This window comes from Lathamus discolor, chromosome Z (genome assembly GCF_037157495.1).
Source record: "Lathamus discolor isolate bLatDis1 chromosome Z, bLatDis1.hap1, whole genome shotgun sequence".
Lineage (NCBI taxonomy): Eukaryota > Metazoa > Chordata > Aves > Psittaciformes > Psittacidae > Lathamus > Lathamus discolor.
The window spans coordinates 55,312,196-55,334,041 of record NC_088909.1 but is presented as its reverse complement, the minus strand read 5'-3'; the positions used below and the strand labels follow the sequence as shown (position 1 = coordinate 55,334,041).

General features: G+C 38.5%; 1 protein-coding gene across 1 annotated transcript in view; it reads right to left on the bottom strand.

Moving 5' to 3' along the window:
- The window catches only part of SVEP1 (sushi, von Willebrand factor type A, EGF and pentraxin domain containing 1), a 128,669-nt gene that overhangs the window by 91,448 nt on the left and 15,375 nt on the right, over positions 1 to 21,846 (bottom strand). Inside the window, exons 2-3 of the mRNA XM_065661517.1 lie at positions 20,631 to 20,886; positions 19,233 to 19,409 (exon numbers count right to left, since the gene is read on the bottom strand). Of these exons, the coding sequence (XP_065517589.1) occupies positions 19,233 to 19,409; positions 20,631 to 20,886 (433 nt within the window). The remainder of the gene's footprint in view (positions 1 to 19,232; positions 19,410 to 20,630; positions 20,887 to 21,846) is intronic.

Here is a 21,846-nt window from a genome sequence, read left to right as displayed (position 1 = left end):
ATGTATTTCAAAGATTAATTTGAGGGATTTTGTGTTTTCTTTAATGCATAATTTCTCCCACTAACTACATTTACAAAGTAATCCGTGGCATGAGCTGCTTTTTCCACACTTCATATTAATGAAGGATCCGATTAATGGTTTATCTTTTGTGGGATATGGCAGGAATCAGCTAGGCAATATCCTGCTTCCTTCTGCATCAGCCTGAGCTCTATTCATACACCACTACTGTGATGGTTGTAGTCTCTAATTCTCGTTTTTCCTCACATGTGTAAAGTCTAAATGAAATTATACCTTGATGTAAATCACAAATACATAAATATTCTTTATAGCTCAATCCTTAACTTCTTAAATGTGGAATACCTAATTTTCCATTTAATCAAACTGGTTCTGTGCTACTGTAATTACTTTTTATAACACTAATTAGATGGAAACACATTCAGTGCCGAATCTGTCCCAAAATCAGAATATACCATGAATACCTGTTCTTATTTTGGTTTGCTGGTTTTCCACTAAAAATGATGCAACCTGTAAGTCATGGAATCTCTAAACAATGATCATTGGATGTTTGTATTCAATTATTTTCCTTCTTCCTCATTTTTTTGTTACTTAACATACAGGGACAGGAGATTTTTGGGTTATGTGGATCTTTGACTTGCCATGTGTGGTCTTGTGCTTTTACTGATCTGTTGGAAGCTTTGTGAAAGATCCAGTGTGTGTGCCGAGAATTACTTTGAATTATAGTCCACACCAAAACCTCAAATTCAACTCACAATTATGCACTTGGAAGAAAACTACAGCCTGAAGGTGTGAGGTCTCTCTTCCACTCTTTTACTTCATCTAAGATTATTGTGTCTTTGCAACAGCAAAAAAAAAAAAACAAAAAAACCCCAACAAACACCCTATGACAATTAGAAAATATTTCTAATATTAGAAATGTATCATTTCTGACCTTTGTGTGTGTGAATCAAGTGCTGTGGCAGCTGTATTTGCCATCAGTAATGTTTTAAATTTGCCATCATGAATGGGCCTGAACGTAAAGCTTATTTGTTTTACTAAATAGAAGCAAAACACTTCATGAGAAAGGACACACAAAGAAGTTATATTGCATTATCTTGTGCTGCATCTTTCTACCCTGCATCTACCTGCATCTCTCACAGTTGTTAACACCAACCACCAACTAAAGTACACATGCTCTCACTCTCCTCCCTGCCCCTGGTGGAATGGAAAGGAGAACTGTAAAAAGATAAAACCTGTGGGTTGAGTTGCAAACAGCTTAATAATTGAAATAAACTGTTTAAGAAAAAAAAAAAAGTGAAAAGAGGGAAAGGAATAAAACCCAATGAACACAAGTGATGCACAATACAACTGCTCACCAGCTGCTAAACCATACCCAGTTCAACCCAAGCAGCAATCTTGGCCTTCTGGGCCCCCCAGTTTATATGTGGGGCATGATGTGCTGTGGTATGGAATACCCCTTTGGCTAATTTGGGTCAAGTGTCCTGTCTCTGCTTCCTCCCATCTTCTTGTGTACCTCCTCATTGGCAGAGGATGTGCCCCAAGATTCTGTATTTTTCAAGTCTGTTCTACTAAACCAAACAATGAACCAGGGCTGTGGGTTTCTGTCCTGTGCTGACAAGCCAAAAACTGCTCTACTTAGACAGCAAAATAAACCTACCATAGCCACTGAACTGTACCTTACTGTACCTGCACATGAAGATCTTTAAGCCTGCTTCTCAAAGACTTTCCACACCCTGGATCTCTACTGTAAAGGCTGTCTCCAGAAGCTACAGCTTTTGTTGTCAAATTTAAGTTATCTGGGAAGGTGGTGGTTTGTGGTTGGCTTTTTTTTTTATCTCCTATATGGTAGGTTTGTCGAAAGAGGGACTTCCTGCCCATGAAATGCCTTTGGAAAGCTAAGAAGAAAATACCTAAACCTTTGGCAGATACTGTAATCCACCTTTTTGCAGTCTGCAACATGTATGGCGCCATAAAAAAAACATGAGATAGGAGCACGTTAGGATTACAAAAAATATGCAAGGAAGTGGCTTTATTTCAATATTTGACATGTATGACTTGTATAAAGACTGCAAAGGAAAACCTTGAGCTTGCCTTTAAGTGTAGGGATCAGGGAAGGATTTCTGCTAAGTCTCAGCATGCTCTCCAGCTCTTTAATATCTCCTGCTATACCCAGCATGTGCACTGCATTAATTTCAGACAGCACTGAACCTGCTCATCCATCTGCTCTTTGTCAGTAGTCCTTAAGCATCATTCTCACAGCAACATGATTAGCAGTTTAACAAGCTAGATGTCTTCTCTGTTCCTATTCAATATCTTTTGCTTCAACTCTTTATTAGATTTACAAATTTCCTCTTGCTGGGGAAAGCAGGTTGAAACAAGACAGAAGTTTAGCTATTTCTATACAGTTATACATGACACATAGAGAGGGGTTCATTCAAACCTTTGAGTTTACAGATATCAAAACTGCAACATTCCACTACCAAGTAGGCTGCAGCATTTGGAATGACACTTAGGTGATCTAGCTCTAGATCTCTGAGCACTTCAAATAGTTACAACAAACCTGCAACAGAAATAACTTATTCACAATTAAAATGGGAATTTTAGATCCCCTCCCCTGGGGCAGAAGAACTGAAAATTTTTCTGGAAGGAGACACAATCCATCTCAGGAGAAAGTCCATCTCAGTACCTCAAGCATTCACAGTGGGCAACAATCTGCCTGCTGAAGAATATAAGCCCAAGAGCTATCACAGCTTGTAAAAGTTAGGATGCCTACAAGGACCTTCTTCCACAGGGAGGTCTGGCCATGAGCCACAACTGTGTTGAGCATCCTTCGGTAGGCATGAGGCCAGCATATTTAGAAATTATTACTGCAAAGCAATAATTCTGACTGCAAAAATCCTCCTTGGTAATAGCAGCAGTACTGAGAATATAAAGAAAATCCATTTATGCCTAGCTTTAAACCTTTTTTTAAAAAGCAACTATTATACATTAAAAACATGGTGAGTGCCTTAAATGGATTCATAGACAAAACTTGAAAAAGTATTTTAAATGTTTTACAATCATAAAGACTACTACATATACTTTTACAGAGGATAACTTCTCTCTGTCTCAAAGCATGTGGCTTACTCAGGAATAAAAATGGAAACCCTGATTCTATGTACTGTATAACTTAATAGGATGCCTTTCCATGTTTCATTCAAGTTAAAAGTTCACAAGATATATCCTGACAACTTGTGCAATTTGTATACATAGAAATGGCATTGAAATGAAGCCCTTCTGGTTTAAGTATCAGCAACATTTTAGATCGTGTTTACAGGTTTGCTGTTTGCAGAGACATCACATCTACTCTTGGTAATGCATTTGGGAGGCATGCCCAAAGGAAACATAAACATGCTTATTAACAATGGGTATCAGCTCATGCCAACACTTTTGATTTTTAGAGCTTGGATACTGATTTATGTTCTCATGCTCCTGCATATTTCTAAAATGTATAGTGCTAGAAGTATAGAACAAATTCTGAAACTACAAAAACGTCTTTCTGGAAAAATAACTTAGCTGGTTATGTGAAGTTTGCCATGAAAATAGAGATTATTTATTAATTTATTTATGTGCAAGTGAAGGTTTTCTGTCCAAAACTTCATGTGCAAATCAGACTCTTACTTAAAAGGGGAAATAAAATCAACTCTGCAAATGCTTTGCAAAGAGCAGAACTAGTATACAGCAGGCTTCTCTGGACATGGTGTTCACCACAATCGCGGTAACACATCTTCAGTAAACCTTGATCACTGCTGATGTGACAGCACATGCTACTATAAATAGCACTGTTCAAAGTCCCCTAGATCTCTGAATAGCTTCCTGCTATTTTAATACATAAACACCGAAAAGGAGCATCACCATCCTGCCTTAGTTGACATTTTAATACTAGCTGTGAAGTTATATTTTTGCTTTTACAAAACTCTAAAAAAATACAGGCAGGCTTATGTAAAGTAATTCCATTAAAAAGAACTCCAGCATTTTGTGTAGTTTTTGTGCTATGCACAGATGAGCAAATACCTGTTTTAGACATCTAGTACCTGTGTCATGTGCAGGCACTGGAAGCTCAAGTTTTCTCTAGGCCTGGCACAATTGTCACACCATGCATGAAATTACTCTTCCTTTCAGCTAACAGAAAAGGTTCTGCATCATGAAGGAAAAGGGAGGACTGAGAAAAGGACACATTTGCAGTGTGGGATTCAGATCACATGTTATGAGCAAAGTCATTCATACTTTTTCTTACTTTTTCATTAGTCCTCATTGTATCAACAAATCCACCAATCCATCACCTCCGTAACAGGATGGACTAACAAGCTGGTATTAGATGCCCAAAGGGCCATAATTATCCCTAGATCAAATCCCAAGTCATGGCAGTTAGACACATCATTAGAGTAAAAGAGCTCCATCTGGGCTGCACAGTAAGATGCTCAATTAACTTCTTCATGAGCTAGAGGCACACACCAGAAAGCAAGAAACAGTTCTTTATCCACAACTGGAAAAGGGAACTACTTGGAAAGAGGGAAGTCTGAGCTGGGTCTGAGGAAAAAAAATGTTTTCCATAACAAATCCGGATGTGGTACACCCAGAGGAAGCTGGACAGAAGCAAGAATCTACTCCACCGCCTGTTACGCTTGGGACATGCTGAAATCACCACAATCAGACTGTTTGCTCAGCAGAGCCTACACCTTCTTCCAGAAGGCAGAGCACAAGAATTTCATGTTACATGGCTAACTCAACAGATCACCTTCCTCAAAGGCACTTTAACCTAAAATAAGGGATTGGGGTTTGGAAGTTAACAAAGCATGTACCCCAAGCTTCACAATACTGATAGGTTTCTGCAGTAAAAAGCAGCCTGGTGGTTCAAGATCCATTTGCATTCTGTTCACCTATTCAGCAACTTGAACACAGTCTTATGTTCAGTGATTCTTGGGACTTAAAAGCATAACTAAAAATTACTCTCTGTTCCACGTGAATGCGCAAACTGGCTTTCCTAAGAGCAGAAAGTTGCATGAGGAACCCAGGAGGAGTCAGAAACTGTACATCCTCAGATCTTCTCCTTCTTATTCAGGCAAAAATTGTGAATTTGCTCTCTGGCAGAATATTAACAGAACCTTGAATGGTGCTGAATTATTTAACTCTTCTAATGTGAAATGCTCCCTTTCTGCTGTTGCCTCCAACACCCACTCCCAGCAGCTGCTGGAGCATACGATCACGAAAGAAAAAAAAAAAAAACCCAAAGAAAGACACCTATTTCGGTCTCCTTTTTCTGCAGATCAGAGTAGTTCCAGTTGCTGAATCACAGATGCGGAATGCAGCAAGTCAAAGCTATTATAAACAGGAAAGTGAAGCCATTTCTGCCAGACCCTCAATAAACTGTCACTACCGCATTAGGTGCCAAACTTGGCCTCTTTTCCACACCCCTTATTTTTATCATTAAATATACTTTTCAACAACAGTGATTATACTCCTATTAAGCAATATTTCTGAGCACTGAAGATATAGCACATGACTGTGCAGATGGAGAACATATGCCACTATTTCCATGTTTATTTACTTAGCGGCCCAGAGTAGGAGTCAGACAGTTTTTAGTTAAGAGAGCTGAAGCACATGCAGTGGCTCAGGCCAGTAATCAGGCAATAAGAAGTGGTGGTTTTGCCAATTATTTTTTTACATATTGTGAAACTAACCCAGCTATTCTGTGTAGAGTTCAGTAAACTGTTGTAATCTAGATGTTACAGTTTCTACTTCATTCTTGGAATCACAACCGATACCCATGATTTACTGTGAAAAATGCTATAAATCCCATTTTCTATTCCTCATGCAAAACTCTTATGGAAGCTGACATGATCTCCTGAATTCTTTTAAAATTATATAAATACGTAGAGCAAAATAGAGTCTCGTTATGGAAAGCAAGAGCACTGAGACAACTAGATTACTGTGCTCATTATCAACTGCTGCTTCCCCAAGAAACATCTGGAGAAGTGACTGCTTCTCACTTCATTTCCCCCATTTTCCCTTGTCCTTCTCCCCTCATTTCTTTGCAAAATATAAAGGCAGTCCTTTGAACAGATCTGACTGTTCCTAAAGCAATGTCAGCTGCAAGCAAAAGGGTCATCTTAGATATGAACTGAAGGAATGTGTTTTAAGCCCTAAGTCCTGTGCCTGCCAACAAAGTAACCTTTACTACTGCGTAAGTGATGGTAAAAAAGATTAAAGGTAAAAAAATCTGCTAGAGTACCACAACCAAACACAGTCTTAGTCCTCAGTCTAGCAAAGCTTCCTTCTGCGAAGAAACTGCACTGAAACATTTCTGAAGAACACTTCTGCACCCTCCACACAACAGCACTAACGTGCTCTCCAACCCTTAGCCACTCTGTGAAGACCAGACCTTCAACAATGCAGGGGTTCTCTCACTAAGCAGGAATCACTTGCTAGTGATTTGTGTTTGAAAGGCTCCTTCTTGTTATCATAATTGAGCAAACATATGCTAAAGTAGCAACTTGTAACATCCAAAGGCTTTACTGAAGGGCAGATATAGTAAAAGAGAATTAAATAGCCAGCTGCTGCTGCCAGAAATGGAGCAAGGTAACACCAGAGCAAGATTCTTTCTCAAACTGTCAGATACTCAGCCCGCCAAAGCGACCTGTGCTCTGTGTCCCACTTCTTTATCCTCTTCTCAGCTTCAAGGGAATTTTTTCGACCTTGATGAAACAGAGTCACTTGTTCTTCTCCTAAATGGCAGCAAAATCCTTTGCACGTTTTGGGAGGAAAAAAGTCTGCCACATTTCCGGTCCTGCCTTCTTGTCTAAATGCATGCCCTTTTTCTGATCTCTTCTGCCATAAACATGGCCATCTATGCCCACAGAGATGGAGAGTAAGGAGGGAACATTCTTAATTGCAACCTTAAGCAAAATAAATATATATTTTTTTTAAAGAAGTAGCAATAATGATTGCATCACTGCTTAAGGGACCTAAAACTTATGAAATTTAGCTAGAAAATCTATTCCAAAACAGCATTTGATTACAATTAGGTTACATTCGCACGATAATTGATGCTGTCTAACAATATCCCAGTTTTTCCTGAGTTGGAGACAAATTCTTGCCTGATTGCTTCCACTTTTGCAGACTGTGAACCAGTGAGAGATGCAAGCGACAGATGATAAACTACCTCTCTGACACTGGAATGTATGAGGCACTACACTTTCTATTTCAATGTAGGAAGCCTATCAAAACTGACCTTAAAAGTAGTGAGAATCAATCTATAACATCACTGGGAGTGAAATTTAAGACTTTACAGACAACTTTGTGAAGTATCTCATTCACAGACCTTGTACTTGTTACCTTTAATACTTGCCTGTGCTTTTGCCTTGAGGTAAAATCCAGACAAGTAACAGCTGTAATTCATCACCTGCATCTTGGGGGATAGGTAATTAAAAAGAAGTGGGGAAACAAGAAGACAATAAAGGGCTTCCCAGATGTTTTTAAAGTGCAAGTTGCCTTTCTGCCTGTGCCACAGTGAAAAGGGCCCAGACAGCTACTGAAAAAACTGCTGACACCTAGGCTAGCAGAGCTGTTATTATGGATGAGCACTGACAAGGAGCATTGCTGCTAAGTAGTGGAAAAGGTATGCATGAACCCTCAGGTACTGGTCCATTAAAGAGATACTGGCAGAGGGTGCCTGTGTGTCTGAGCCTGGTCCTTCTCCATCCAGTTTTTTATGATCACATTCCTTCTGTTCTCATGGGTTTGGACTGTGGGCACAAAGTGAGCTACTGGTCTGCCTAAAAAAGCCATACATGAATACAGCCATACATGCTGAAATCAAGTCACAAGTGAAGAGCAAGCATCCTTGCCTCTGTGTACTCCCGTGCCACAACCTAACAACCACTCTTGCACTGCCATTGGGACAGTTCCGTGAAGTGTTTTTGGCTAACGGACAAATATGGGTGTTCACTGAATGCCATGTTTTAAAAAATTGTGTTGTATTTTGTAAGGTATTGTGTTTTGAATTTCCATTCAGAAATAAAAGACAGCAAATTTTATATATGTGTGTTACTCCTCTACAAATCACAATGACATAAAAATTGAAGGGATTTCCAACTGACTGCACATTTGATCCTTACAATGTTGGGGCAAAAGCTTAGACTCTGAAAAGCGGGAAATTGAGTATTTGCATTTCAGGTGATATTCTTTGCCAAGCTGACAATAGAAATAGGGCTAGAGGATCAGAGCATATTTAGGTAACAAACTAATGTATTTCACAGAGGCACAAACTAATGCCTTTGTGACATACGTAACAAGGGAAGTCCAAAAGAAATACCAGCTTAGCAGGTCTTCTGCTGTATAACCACAGGGTTTGTCAAGTTACTTGAAAGAGTCACTTCTGCAGCACTTCATATTCCTGCAGGCAAACTTGTCTTCCATACCTTCTGTTTTGAAACCTATGGCACCTCTGCGCCACAGATGTAAAAAAGATGCAGATTTAAACTAGTTAGCTGGAGTACTTCTACACTGGCTCAGTGTAGAAGTGGCCTGGACTCTCAAAGTGAGCACACACACTTGCTGCTGTAAGATGCACTGGGCTTGTTTGCTATGATGCTAAAGTTAAAGTAGCAAGATTCAACAGACTGCTGCTCCCAGGCCTGTGGAGGCTTCACAGGATGCTCTGAGGACAGCAGATGGGCAAAGCACGAAATGAGGGACAGGAAGAGAAAACACAGTAACAGGTCAACATTTTCATTCAAAACTCCAGGGAACAGACATTAGACTCAGAATATATATCTTTAAATTAATGTGACTTAGAGTATTCTCAGCCTGTGTAGATGTAGGTGTTTCTGTGTTTCTCAAGAATCCTGATGTTTCCTGTGTGTGTATCTATACAGTTTTTAACACCACCTATGTATATTTCTAGATAAGAGTTTTTCTGTGCGAACTCGGAACATACCAAGCACTTTTCTGTCATAAAAGCATAAAAGCTGAGCTAAAGGGCAGCCTGACAATAGTAATAGAAATGTTTCACTCTGGGCTATTTTGTGAAGCCCTAACCAACAAGCGGGCTGGAATTAATAGCAATAATCTGTGAAATCATTGCCAAGCAGCATTAGCAGCCACAATGTTGGAAAGCTCTTGTACTTTATCTTCTGACATCCTCGTCTGAGAAACAAACTACATGCTACAAGGAGATGGAAACTTTGTATGGCTATTTACTACGGCATTCACAAGGGTACATCTCTTAAACTTTTTGGGCCAAAAATCTACATTTTTTTATTTTATTTTTTTTTAAGCTATTACCAGAATGTTTCATTTGCTCTCACAAAAAAAAAAAAACAAAACAGAAAAAAAAAAAAAACCAAACCACCCAGCAGATTTGCCTCCCGGTCAAAAGAACGAGCCAGATATTGGGTTCTTGCAATAAAGTGCAGCTCTGCGTAAAATCAGTACAGCTGTACACACCTACACAGATGGCTATTTTGCCATTTTTCTATGCTTTACACTAATGAAAACCTGCCACTTAGTGCTTCATTGTATTGGGTTTTGTTTCAAGCCTGTCATGTCCAAACTATAACTAAATGATGTAACTACAATTAGACGACTTGATTAACTACATTACACACTCTTCTATAAAATTAATCTTTCTGAAGTGTGTGTCTTCCGAAGTGTGTGTCCCGTTCCCCTCCCCCCCCCCCCCCCCCCCGGTCCATTTATTCTTCTCTTTCTCGTGAAGGAAAACACTTCATATTTAATAAATTTCAGACTAGGGAGGAAAATTCAACTCCTAAAACTACCTTCAGATGTCAGCCCTACTAAAACATCTGCATTGGAAAAGTGAGTTGCTGGTCTGGCTTTATTTTGCATGGTAACAAATTAAACCCTAGGGTTTTGGCCTGAAGAAGTTCCCATTTCTGTGCTGAGTCCTGATTTCTGTTTTCATCAAAACACCAGCAAAACCAGGAGAAACCAATTTCCTGTTTGATGGAACTGATTTGTGGTGTGCTTTTTCATTCTCAAGGAACGCAGCCATGCTCCACCATGCAGTCAGCACTGTTTCTGGGTGAGAAGGTTGAGCCATCTGTAGTAGGTTTTAGAATGACAGAAGAAAACAAGGCTGCTGACAAGATAGCAGACCAAACTGCTCCCATCCGTTCTGGATGTTGAGTATCTGGCAGATAGATTGAGATCATCATAAAATGCCTGCAAACTATTTGCCCTAATTCTGCTCCAAGATGAGTGGGCTTTTGCCCCCTTCTAATCATGGTGTTTTTTCCAGCATATGCTTCTTGCTGCTCACTGCCTTTTCTGGAGTGATACTAGAATCTGAAGTACTTCTGGACCCCAGTGGCTGAAGAAACTGAGAATGTGCACAGCAGGAGGTTGAGGAGCACAGCTGCAGAGGACTGAGGGAAAGGGCTTCTTCCCTGGAAGAGATTGTGAAATGATCTGAAGAACCTGCCAGATGATTTTCCACAGAGAGTACAGAGAATACAGCTGGACAGGACTGAAAAGGAGAGGCAACAGAAAATCCATCTCATCCCTTCTCACTACTACCTTTACTCTTTTATGATTGTGGTAGCCAAATGGACAGAAGGTGGTGGAAGGCACATTTACATTGCTTTTCAGATAAATATCCCTTGAAAAACTTTGCTCAGGTAAAAATCTACAAACATATGACTTATACATAACTGTATGTTATAGCATGATGACTTTTGTGCACCTTTGCTTATATATTTCCCTTTCAGTAATCCCAAGGCAGCTAAGATCTGATCATCTCTGAACACACACAAAGTGATGCAAACTGCATTTTATACAAAATACTTGCTTCAGATTGGAAGAGATGTAGATAATTTGTTTAAAATGTTGAAAAGAACAGTACTCATTCTTACAGAGAACACAATCTGCAATATTCACTGGCCTGGGTAGAGTGAATATCACAGCATAAGGATTTTTAAAAATAAAATGAAAATATTCCTATACTCTGTTCAACTGGAAACTGATTCTGAGTGCCAAGAGTCAAATTTGTTTGACTAAGTTACAAATACACCATTGCAATCCATCAAAACCCAAATGCAGTCACAGTGACTGCCAGATTTTGTCACATTAAGAGTACTATGCTCCAGTCTAGTTAAATGAATTAACTTTGACAATTTGTGGGAGTTTAAGGATGCTAGGAATCCCGATACCTATGCACAACCTCATAGGCACAGGCTCTAAGGCTATACCTGAGTTAATTGTAGCATGAATTACATCCTGGAAATGACTTTCATACTTGAAAGTGATGCTCTGGAGCCTTAAAGAGCCACTAAAGATAAACCAGTTAATTAAGCTCCAAGTCTTTAAACCTCTCTTATAATTTTAGTAATTAAAACTCTTTGCTGAATACTGCCATCTTATTTTATCCCTGATGCACTCTTTCAAGAACTGTAATTTTTTCTTATCTAAGACAAAAGCTGCTCACAGGCTCACAGAATGGGAAGATGTCTGGTTTTAATTTGTGAAACTGGCACAAGTTCAGGAATAATAAGTGTGCACATGTGTTCATGAAAACATCCTGGCTACGTGTTTCTGAAAAGGTAGCAAAGGCAAGATGACACCGTGTAATCCATACGTGTAACCAAAGAATGTTAGAGTAAAAACCGCTTCATTAAAGGATTCAATGGACAGACAAATATTCCAGTAAGCGCCTGGTATAATGAAAGTCCCAATCCTGAAAATTATTCTCAAATCTGCAAGACCAGTCAAAGGCTTATCAAAAGCCTATGCTACAATAGTATGAGCCTTAACTTTTTAAAAGACTGTGACAACTGGCTGATGAGTGTTTCAGGCAGCTAAGGAAGACATATTCCGCACAAAGTTTGTAAACTACCACTTCACCTGGGACTGCACAGCTGGAAAAGGAAGTTTTCAAAGCATAAAAATCTCAATGAACTTAATACAGCCTGCTTTTTATCCTGTCTAGAGACTCAACGCAAAGCTCAGGCTTAACAGTAAAGGTTTTACAGTCATTTAACTAAAGGCTAAACCTAGCTGGTGCTGTATTTACAGTCGGAACCTTCTTCACTGTGGTGGCTGTATGCAATGCTTATACTGTGGCTAAAGGACAGCTTGGGTGCTCCAGAGACAGCCTTAGTCTGATCAGCATGGAGAACTGGACACTATTCCTATGTCATGTCTATTTTTATTCAGAGCACGGTTTCTGCTTCTCTCAAGCCCTCCAGATGGCTGATTTTCCTCTTTGAATTGCACATACGAGTGTTGGCTGGAGGCTTTATTTTCATGACATTCTGAGGTGACCAGGACAAGTCACTTCCAAGACAAGATAAAAAGGGTAACTTGTGCATCACTTTCCAACTTTTCATCGAATTTATTTCAGAAACAGCTCTATACTTAATAGAAAAGAAAAGAGTCTGTTTTGGCATAGAAACTTTCTTCTAAAGACTCAGATGACATCTAGCTGGAAAGGATGAGATGTTTTTCAATACTGCCTGCCAACATAGAATTACACCTCTGTTTTCCTGGTCTGCACATGTAAAATTGAATACCGGTTTTCACCTTCATTTTATAAGAGTTTCCTAGAAATGGTGCTGATATATACAGCAAACTTCTCTGTCGGTTAGTTTTAGGGTTTCCAGTATACACAGCAAACTTTTCTGTTGGTTAGTTTTAGGGCTTCCTTCCTCTGCTACAGTTCAGTTTTAAATGCAAAGGAAACAAGCTACATGGTACAGAGATAGAAAAAATCTATACCAAGGAAATACCATTATCCATATTAGCTATTGTGTTACTTAATTTTTTTATTTTTCAATAGAAGATGTATGTAAATTGACACATAAGGCCTGGAGAAGAGAGAAAAATCAGTCACTTACTTCCAAGGACTTGATCCGAGCTCATTAATACCACTGGAAATACTCTTATTCACTTCAATGTGCTTATAAAAACTATAGCTATGACTACAAAAACACCAGTAGCTGCACACCTCACTTATTTAGGTGAAAAAACTTGTACAATATCAACCAAAAAAAGCTGCTTCTTTACAACTTCACAAGTAAAGACACTGGTTCAATGGTACAACTTTCACATTACTGTGATGGCTTGGAAAGCTCACTGTCTTGACTTTACTGGTTTTAAAGAGTTTTTTTGGACAGGCAGAATCTTTAAAATTTCACTTTGGAAACAATGAGGTTTACATAATCTCAAACAAAACAACAATTCCCTACCAAAACAAAGGAAAGCCCCCAAGCAAGCCTGCATGATCTGCACCAGCCTGAGTTGTGAATACTTAGATCCCAAAATAAAGAAAATAAAATCCCAATTTCCATAGGGCTTTTACCCTACTTATATTTATAAAATATATACTTACAAGAAAAAATGTTTTGCTACTGTTTCCCTTCAAAGGCTTCACATGGGGAAAGCAGATCATAGAGGTTTTACAGTACCGTAAGAAAACACTTCAGCAATTGACAAAATCTGTTACCACTTCATACAGACTGTGCATTAGGAACCTTTTCGGTATCACTTTTTGGGTAGAAGGCCAGAAGGCTTCAAGGAGTAAACTCAGCAAAAGAAATTCCACTACCAGAAATGCCCCATCTTCATAAAGCAGGTTGTACAGATGGGAAAAAAACTACTTTGTGTCAGAAGCCATGTAAAATTCAAGCAAAACCACTGCAGTGACACACAAACTAACATTCACCTCTGTCAGACTCATTCCTACAAAAAAAGAAACCCTCCTGACATGAAGATTTTACTGAATTATGCTGAAAATTTATGCTTTTAGATTGCCAAACCAAAGAAATTTATTGTATGCTCCGTTTTGCAGCATCCCAATCCTTTATTCGTCCAGCCTTTGCTTTGCTTCCTATAGCAACATGCAGGAGAATCCCTACCTGAATTTCCAAAAGCAAAGCAGGAAATACTGTGCTTCAGGGGACAAGTTTTTGAGATAGCAGATTTCAATGTAAAGAAACCTCTGCATGCTTCCAGATGTATTTATTTTCCACACAAAATACCTGTAAATGCCTTTTTCATCACTCTTTATGCAAACAGCAATTATGAATGCTTTTGCATTTTTTCAAGTAATAAAAAAAGATTTTTTAAAAATATAATTAACCTACTGAACTTCCATAGCTTGTCTGTAGCACTTGCTTCCCGTACAAACCTTCCTTATCCACTTGTCTTCCAGTACCCCCAGTGGAAAATCAGATCAATTTACGTTTCTCCTGTACTTACGTATCATGTTATGATATCATCACTAGAAAAACACTCATTTACATTTCTTCTGCACTTACCCATCATGATGTTATGCTCGAATTGTCACCCATAACAAATCAAATAAGATTTATAAGAAACAGGAAAAATACACAGAATGACAGCAAGGAATATTTTTGCCAGTATTAATTAGGCATCAATTCACTGTTGCTTAGTCATGGGTATTTTGCATTCTTCCTCTTGCTTTACATCCCTGATTTCTTATTTGCTCTTCTCCTTACGTGACAGTGAGTCATTTTAACACAGTATACTCAGAACCTTTGCATATTATCACAGACAAAAAGCCACTAAAGAGAAGCTGTAACAGAACAAGCCTCCGCTTGGGAGAAGCATTTTTTAGATAAATAAATTACAAATAAAAAGAGTAAAATATACAAAGGAATCTCATCCCCTAAAAGGGTTACAGAAAGGGGCCTATGATTAGAAAGCTGCTAGGCAAAAGGGGAAAATCACTGACAGGACTCTCCAGTCAAGTTCTCTGTCTTAACAATAGGTAAGTCCAACTGCAAGTCTCTCCAAATTGCTCAGGTTTTGTAAGCGTTAATTAAAACACGTGCATCCTAACTTTCTTGCTCAACTGTAATCTAAGTTCTTCCAACTCATTCTTGTTTAGAAGTTTTATTTGCTTTCTTCTTTCTAGTAACTAAGACCTGCAGGTTTATGTGCTACAAGGTAAGACACTAGTAACCGTTTTGCATTTTCCTCAAGGAGATTCTTCAATTGCCAGTTTTCTGTAGGCCTCAGGAGAAGAATTCTTTCAGTGACAGGTATGGTAGAATTAGTGTTTTTCTGATTTAGAACTTAAAAACAAAAGACAGAAGAGGAACAAAAACAAACTCCTGTTCAGTTTTAAGAGGTAGATTTAATGGATGAAAACATGAAATGGCACTGCCAGAACCATTACAAGCATCTGCTGAAGAGTACAGCCTATGTTATGATATGTGTTGTAAACTCTGGATGTCTTGGGGCTTAGAGGGATCTTGCAAACTTAGTTAAAATTTCTGCATACAGTATGACAAGTGCAGAACGGCTGGTGAAGCTTCATTAAGCCAGTAACTTGTAAAGGACAGCTAAAGAAACACCTCCGAAAAGGAATATTAAGGAAGGATGACTCAGCTTCCAGCATGATAGAAGCTCATATAAAAAGGAAGGGAGGAAAGACACAGGATGGCAGAAGAGATGTTTAGCTTTCTTAGACTAAGCCATAGGAATCACGGCTGGAATTAAGGTTATAAGGCTATTAAACTCATGAACATCAGGTTTTGTTTTGCGTTCTCATACAAACAATATTGAAAATCTCATGGAAAAAACTGCTCAGCTGAAAACTGGGTCCAAAATGCAAGAAACTACAAAATGTGAATCTCCCCTGCCTTGCTGGACCCAACATTTCCCCTAAGTTTGAAGTCTTTTCAGTAAATATGTTCTGAATTAAAATTTGTAAAAAAAGTAAAAGTTTTCACATGATTTCAGTTTTCATTTAAAAGCTCATTATAGCTCTAATTCATGTGCTGTTCTGCAGGTAAACCTGTTGCTCTAGTGGCTGTACAGATGATAACTGATACACTGTATACTCCTAAATCAAAGCATAGGTAACCAATTGAATACTCATACATGTGGTGACATTCTACACTTCAATAATTATACTCAAGTAGTGGACTAAAAATAAACAAAAGAAGAAAGAGCATATACTAGAAGTATTTCATTTCCTAGTTCTGCCCTACCAGCTGCACATCATGCATACCTTGTGCTGCAAAAAATGGGGTCCACACATTAGATAAAAGAAACTAGCGGCTCTAAGACAAGTTTCCTGACGCCAGTAACGGTGGCGCTCCTTAGGAGGTGCCTGATGAGATGAACATGGTGGGTATCATCCTTCAGTTGCATCATCACGAATCGTCATCCAACCCAAGAGCCTATAGCAAGGGGGTTGGAACTGTATGATTCTTAAGGTCCCTTCCAACCCAAAGCACTCTATGTTTATTTTTGCTGAACTCTGTATTTTTGTCTGGTTGTCTCTAGTTTGAAACTTAACATTTGCAATCAAGGAAAGGAAGGAGAAGAAAAAGTGAAGTGTTATTGAAAAGGAGGTGTTTATGTAGTCTTAATACTTGTTCTACCTCTGTCTTCCTCTTCCTCCCTTCCTTTCTCACAATTGTCGCAGATGTCTCTGGCTGCATGAGGCTCCTACTGTGGGCCAAGAAGCTTTTGTTTGGTTTGCTTTTTAAAGTACGAGAACAGTCAGTCTGTTCTTCCTTCTGTGGCACATCATCAACATTACAAAGAACAGAAGGTGGACATTGAAGCCAATTTCTGCTTTTTGGCACAAAGCTTGTGGCTCCTATTTTGTTCTACAGAAGCTTTCGAGAGTGTTTCAGGTAATTAGGAAAGTAAAGAACTGTTACAATTTTTACATAGTTATTCTGATACCTCACATTTAAAGCCATGAACAACAGTAAAGAGGTATAATGTGTAGGAACATGAGCATACCAAAAATAACATTAGAAAATAACAAAAATAGTAAAAAGAGCAGATGTGCTGCAGAAGAATAGTCTCCCATCTTATAGAGAACTCTTTAAAAAAGCCTTACTGTATTAAGTAAACATGGGCTAGTAGAGTATCTGCAAGTTTAACCAATCAAAAGCTAAAAGTAGTCCAATTAAAATGTACGTCCTGTCACTATGAACTTGACAAAAGTCCTTCTGCATATTATATATTGAAGAAAAGTTAAGATGCATTCCTAGGATTCCTTATGCTTTACAAATTCACAGCTGTGCTCAGCTGGGAAACGTTAAAAGAAAGGTTGGAATCTTTTTCAGAGTAAGATTCCAAAACATGCTGGTTTTCCTTTAAAGAACACGTTGCCTTTTGTTTCTGTCTGTCTTAAAGAAGAATACAATAGCTGAGCAGCAGACATATTTCAAAGAACAAGCTTGACTTACTCACATCAACTTCTTTGTGAAATATATGTATGCATCTTCAGTTATCTTCGCATACACACCAGATGGCTGCAATCATCAGCTTATTTGTAGTGTATTTAATACCAACCCCTTTTATTAGAAGCACCTGCTGATGATGTCAAAATGAAACTTTCCTCTGCATTTGCAAAGTACAATTTAAAGAATGATACTTTATCCTTCTTAGTGACACTCAAAAGCTATGCTCACCCCATCAAAAGATCCTTTCATGTAAAAACGGTAACTCGAAAACAATTGCTACCTTTAGGAATAGCTCAAAACAATATTAAATGATACAAGCTACAGATAATAGGCATAAATGCTGTGTTTAATTTGTTCAATAGCTTACTAGTTCATTGGAGGTGGAACAGGTTACTAGGGCATTTGAAGGGGAGGAAATTTACTTAAATTACGAAAGAAAAAATTACTATGAAAATATTATTTTGTCTGAAACAAATTAGAATTACAACTGAAAATAAGCAAAATAGAAGCAGATCTTCATTCAGAGTTAATTTAGCACATAAGGAAGCTGCACCCACTTACATAAAACAGAATTTTGATCTAGTGTGCTGGTGCTGACTTAAACTACATTCGTCTACTCACGTTGCACTGAAACCTCAATGAATTCCTGCTTACCTACTCACCTTAATACAAGACAAAGAAAAGATGCTCCAGAGGCACAAGGGGAATTAAAGGTGATATTGTCAGGAAGTATAATACCACTGGTAAACTTCCCAACATGAACACTGGGATATCTCTGCTCCTGCCGTGGTGACAGACATGACTTTTCCCTCATCATGTGCTTATCATGTCTGGATTCCTCAGTGTACGCTTACAATCCTCCCTGTACAGGCACACAGCCATCAGTCTTCATTAAACCTTCTCCTGCAGAAGTTCTTCAACTTCTAGTCACAAACCTGCCTGTGTCTGTTCTCTGAACAGAACTACCAAGTCTTACAATTTACATCAAGAGACTCTCTACATGTAATGAAAATGACATTTAATAAGCAGTATGGCCTTCACAAACACCTATACAACCATGGTCTATATATCCACTGCAGTTAGTTCAGGTCTCATGAGGAAAAAACTCAAGAGATCTGTTACCTGTAGAATATAACTGAGAATGCACAAATACAAAAGGATGAATATAAATACTGTATTTTCCTTCTCATTGAGAAATACTTGATTTATGCACTCCTTTTGTCCAGCTCACATAACAAATTTAAGAGTTCAGATACACTCTAACAATTTTGAAACTTCTGTTCTAGAGAAAATAACTGGGTTGGATAAAATCTGCATACCTTCTCTGACAATAAAGAGTTGTATATTGTTGCTATTTCAACTGTAGATTTTGAATGCATACTCATAACAGGACACATCCAAAAAGCACTAACAACAACAATCTCAGCAAGATGTGATAACAAGTTTCTGTTTAGTGACCCACAAGTCTTTTTCCTCTGTAGTAACTGAAAGTCAACATGAGAGAATTAAAGAACATTTAGTTTACTGTAAGTTTCTCCAAGGATTTATCCTGCAAAGGTCCACACATTTAGCCCCTGTCCAAACAGGAAAGTTTATGAAAGTTCCAAAAGTGGTCAGCAAAATTCACAAAGGAAAAATTTACTAAGAGGATTTGAGTGCAAAAACACATTACCTCAAACTTAGTAAACTCTAGTGACAAAACTGTTGGTGAGCTGTGTTTTACGCTCACACAGTTTTACTGTGTCAGAACATTTGCTTCTTTCCTGTGCATCTCTTTTGGCTACTGCTGGAGATAAGGTACAGGACAAGTTTGACTGCTAGAGCTATCCTATGTCTTCAGTCAGATAAGAGTTTTCCAACAGCCTCAAATGCATTCTTATCCAGGTTCATAGCCATAATCCAAAACAGCTTTTCACTCCCAACTAGATTAGCCACGAAATCAGGCCACAGAGAGAAACCCAAGCACTAAGACATGAGACTCACCTGTGCATTCATGTTGTAGTCCTTTTCCATAGTATCCTTTCTCACAGATGCACTCAAACTGGCCAGTGTGAGTGCCGCATTTACAGCTTGCCATGATGTCGCAGCAGTTTTCATTTGCTTCACAGAGATATGAACAGTGCGAGATATCTTCTTGGATATAGCTGCCAGAAGGCAGGTCTGAAACAATTTATTTATCAATTATTTATAATCAATTTATTAACAAAAAAATCCCATCAAAAGTCCTCCCACAGCCTCACATTATGTCATTAGTGAAATATTTCTTAACCACCTTAGGTTCCAGCTCTAAGCACTAGCAATGGCAACATGAAGCAGAGCCTTACTATATTCAAAATGTAAAGAAAAAAAAAAATTGGTGTTTCTATTCTGGTAAAATGCTCACTGAAATCCACAGTGCAAAGATCCTCAAACTTTCTCACCCAGCTTCGTTTTAGTCTAACACTGCCAGAATGCAGTCTTACTCCCAAAAGAAGCTGCTGAGACAGCTTCTCCCAACTTTGGTCAATGCCACTTTTGATACCAGGAAAACATTTGGTCATGGCAGGTATAACCAGTAGGCCACTATTAAAAACCGAAACACTTTCATTTGGCACATTCACTTTAAACTTTACCTGGAATAAACAGAATGGCAGTAAAGCCACCTACTTATGTAAAAGTAGCACACTTTTAAAAATTTTATGTGGCAAATAAATGCTAATGGCTAGTCTGATGCATGTTCTAAATCTCAATTAAGCAACTGGCTTTCAAACGAAGGTCTAGTCATGTGTTTTACTTGCTAATTTAAACTTACTCAAGTGTTCAGGAAGAACTTTCTTTTTAGAACACAGTAGTCTAAAAAAAAGGATAAAACCATAGTCAAAACTCCTTTTCCACCCCTCGCTCTTTCCAGTTTTATTGAATGTATAAGGTCATAAACTGTATTTACCCTTATGCAGAGAGATCTAAATTAGTTCTGAATAGGCTAGCTTCTGTTGCTCAGTAAAATACCAGGAGCTAGTAAGGCTACTCCTAACATGCGTATTAGGTGTCTCTTTTTGATGACCATGTATCTGACTACAAGGTTAACCTATTCAAGTGAAAGTTACACTTGGCCAAGATCATAGTCTGCTCTTTGTGGACAAAACGAAGATTTGAATGGAAGTATGTATATACTAATGAGGAGAATTTGGCTCACATTTTGTTGATGATGAGTTAGTCAAACATACAGTTTATCCTTTTACCTGAGCAATGAACCTTTACCTCTTCTAGAAAGTAAGCGGGGGGGAAAAAAAAATAAAAAAAATTGACACTACATGAAATGTAATTACAAAACAGCACTGGAGATCTTTCTGTTCTGACTTCTCTGCTCTCTGTAGACTCCTGAGGTTAGTACATTAATACCTTCATGAAGAGCCCTGCGTGCCAGAGCTTCAAACTCAGTAAAACTGTGAAGAAGGTAACAGTGATCTTCTTTCGGATGGGATGCCATGTCATTCAGCTCTCGGATATTCCCCTGCCATATCCCAAAGGTGAAGATCTCCACCCCAAATTCACGCAACGATGCTGCGATTGGTCTTGGGTCTCCCCCATTGGAATATCCATCAGTAATGAGAAATATCACCTTTGTGGCATTTCCACGGGCATGCCGCAGTATTTGCTGGAAAAGAAAATGAAATTGCACACCTCAGCAAAGGGTTAGTGCTGGCGGACCTGCACACTACTTCCTCCATGAACTGGCTCTTTTTATTTGAATTATATGGCTACATTCACTACTTCATGACTACTTAGTATAACAAGGATCAACATCTGCAGGTAGAGCCTATAATCAGATATGGCCAGCCACTGTAACCAACTGAAGTGTGGCTCAGTCTGTACAATCACAGAAATCATTATATGATCTGAGACACTTTTCACACTGACTGATAAAGTCACTCATGAGTCAGACAGCAATGATCCTGACCAATGCTTTAGCAACTTCCTTCAGACTGCAGTTTGAATAGCTAATACAGACATTGAAAATCTAAATGCACCCTTAGCCTGCCTCCTACAGTCAGCTACTGAATCTTTACTACCAGCACAACTGCATCTGGAAACTGAAAACTGCAGCTGGAACCTAGAAAAATAAGCAGTCCTCAAAATGGTAATTTTATGCATAGAAAACAAATCCCAAAGCTTAACAACAATCATTAGAACCTCCTATGGCATCATGCATTCAAGGACTGAATGTCAAGTCAGAGACAATAGTCATGAAGTTTAACTAGGTAATCAGTTGAAGAAAGAGAAACAAGTGACTAAAAGAACAACTCTGTTGTCTTGTGTGCAAACTGCTTGCTCCTAAGAGATCAAAATCCTTCTATCTGTATCTCCCACCATGGCAACTGCTATTCTGTTGGTGATGCATCTTTGTTTTTCTTGCACGTCTGAGATAACAAACATGATCTAACATATTTTAATGTCATCTTACATTTTGATCCACTAAATTCTAAGGCCCACTTCTGATTTATTGCTAAACTTCTCTCAACAATCATTGAGATTGTTAATTATTTTAACCCCAGCAGAGTAATCCCCATTTTTCCCCATGGAATTGTGCTCTTCTCCCTTACAACAGTTTGCCAAG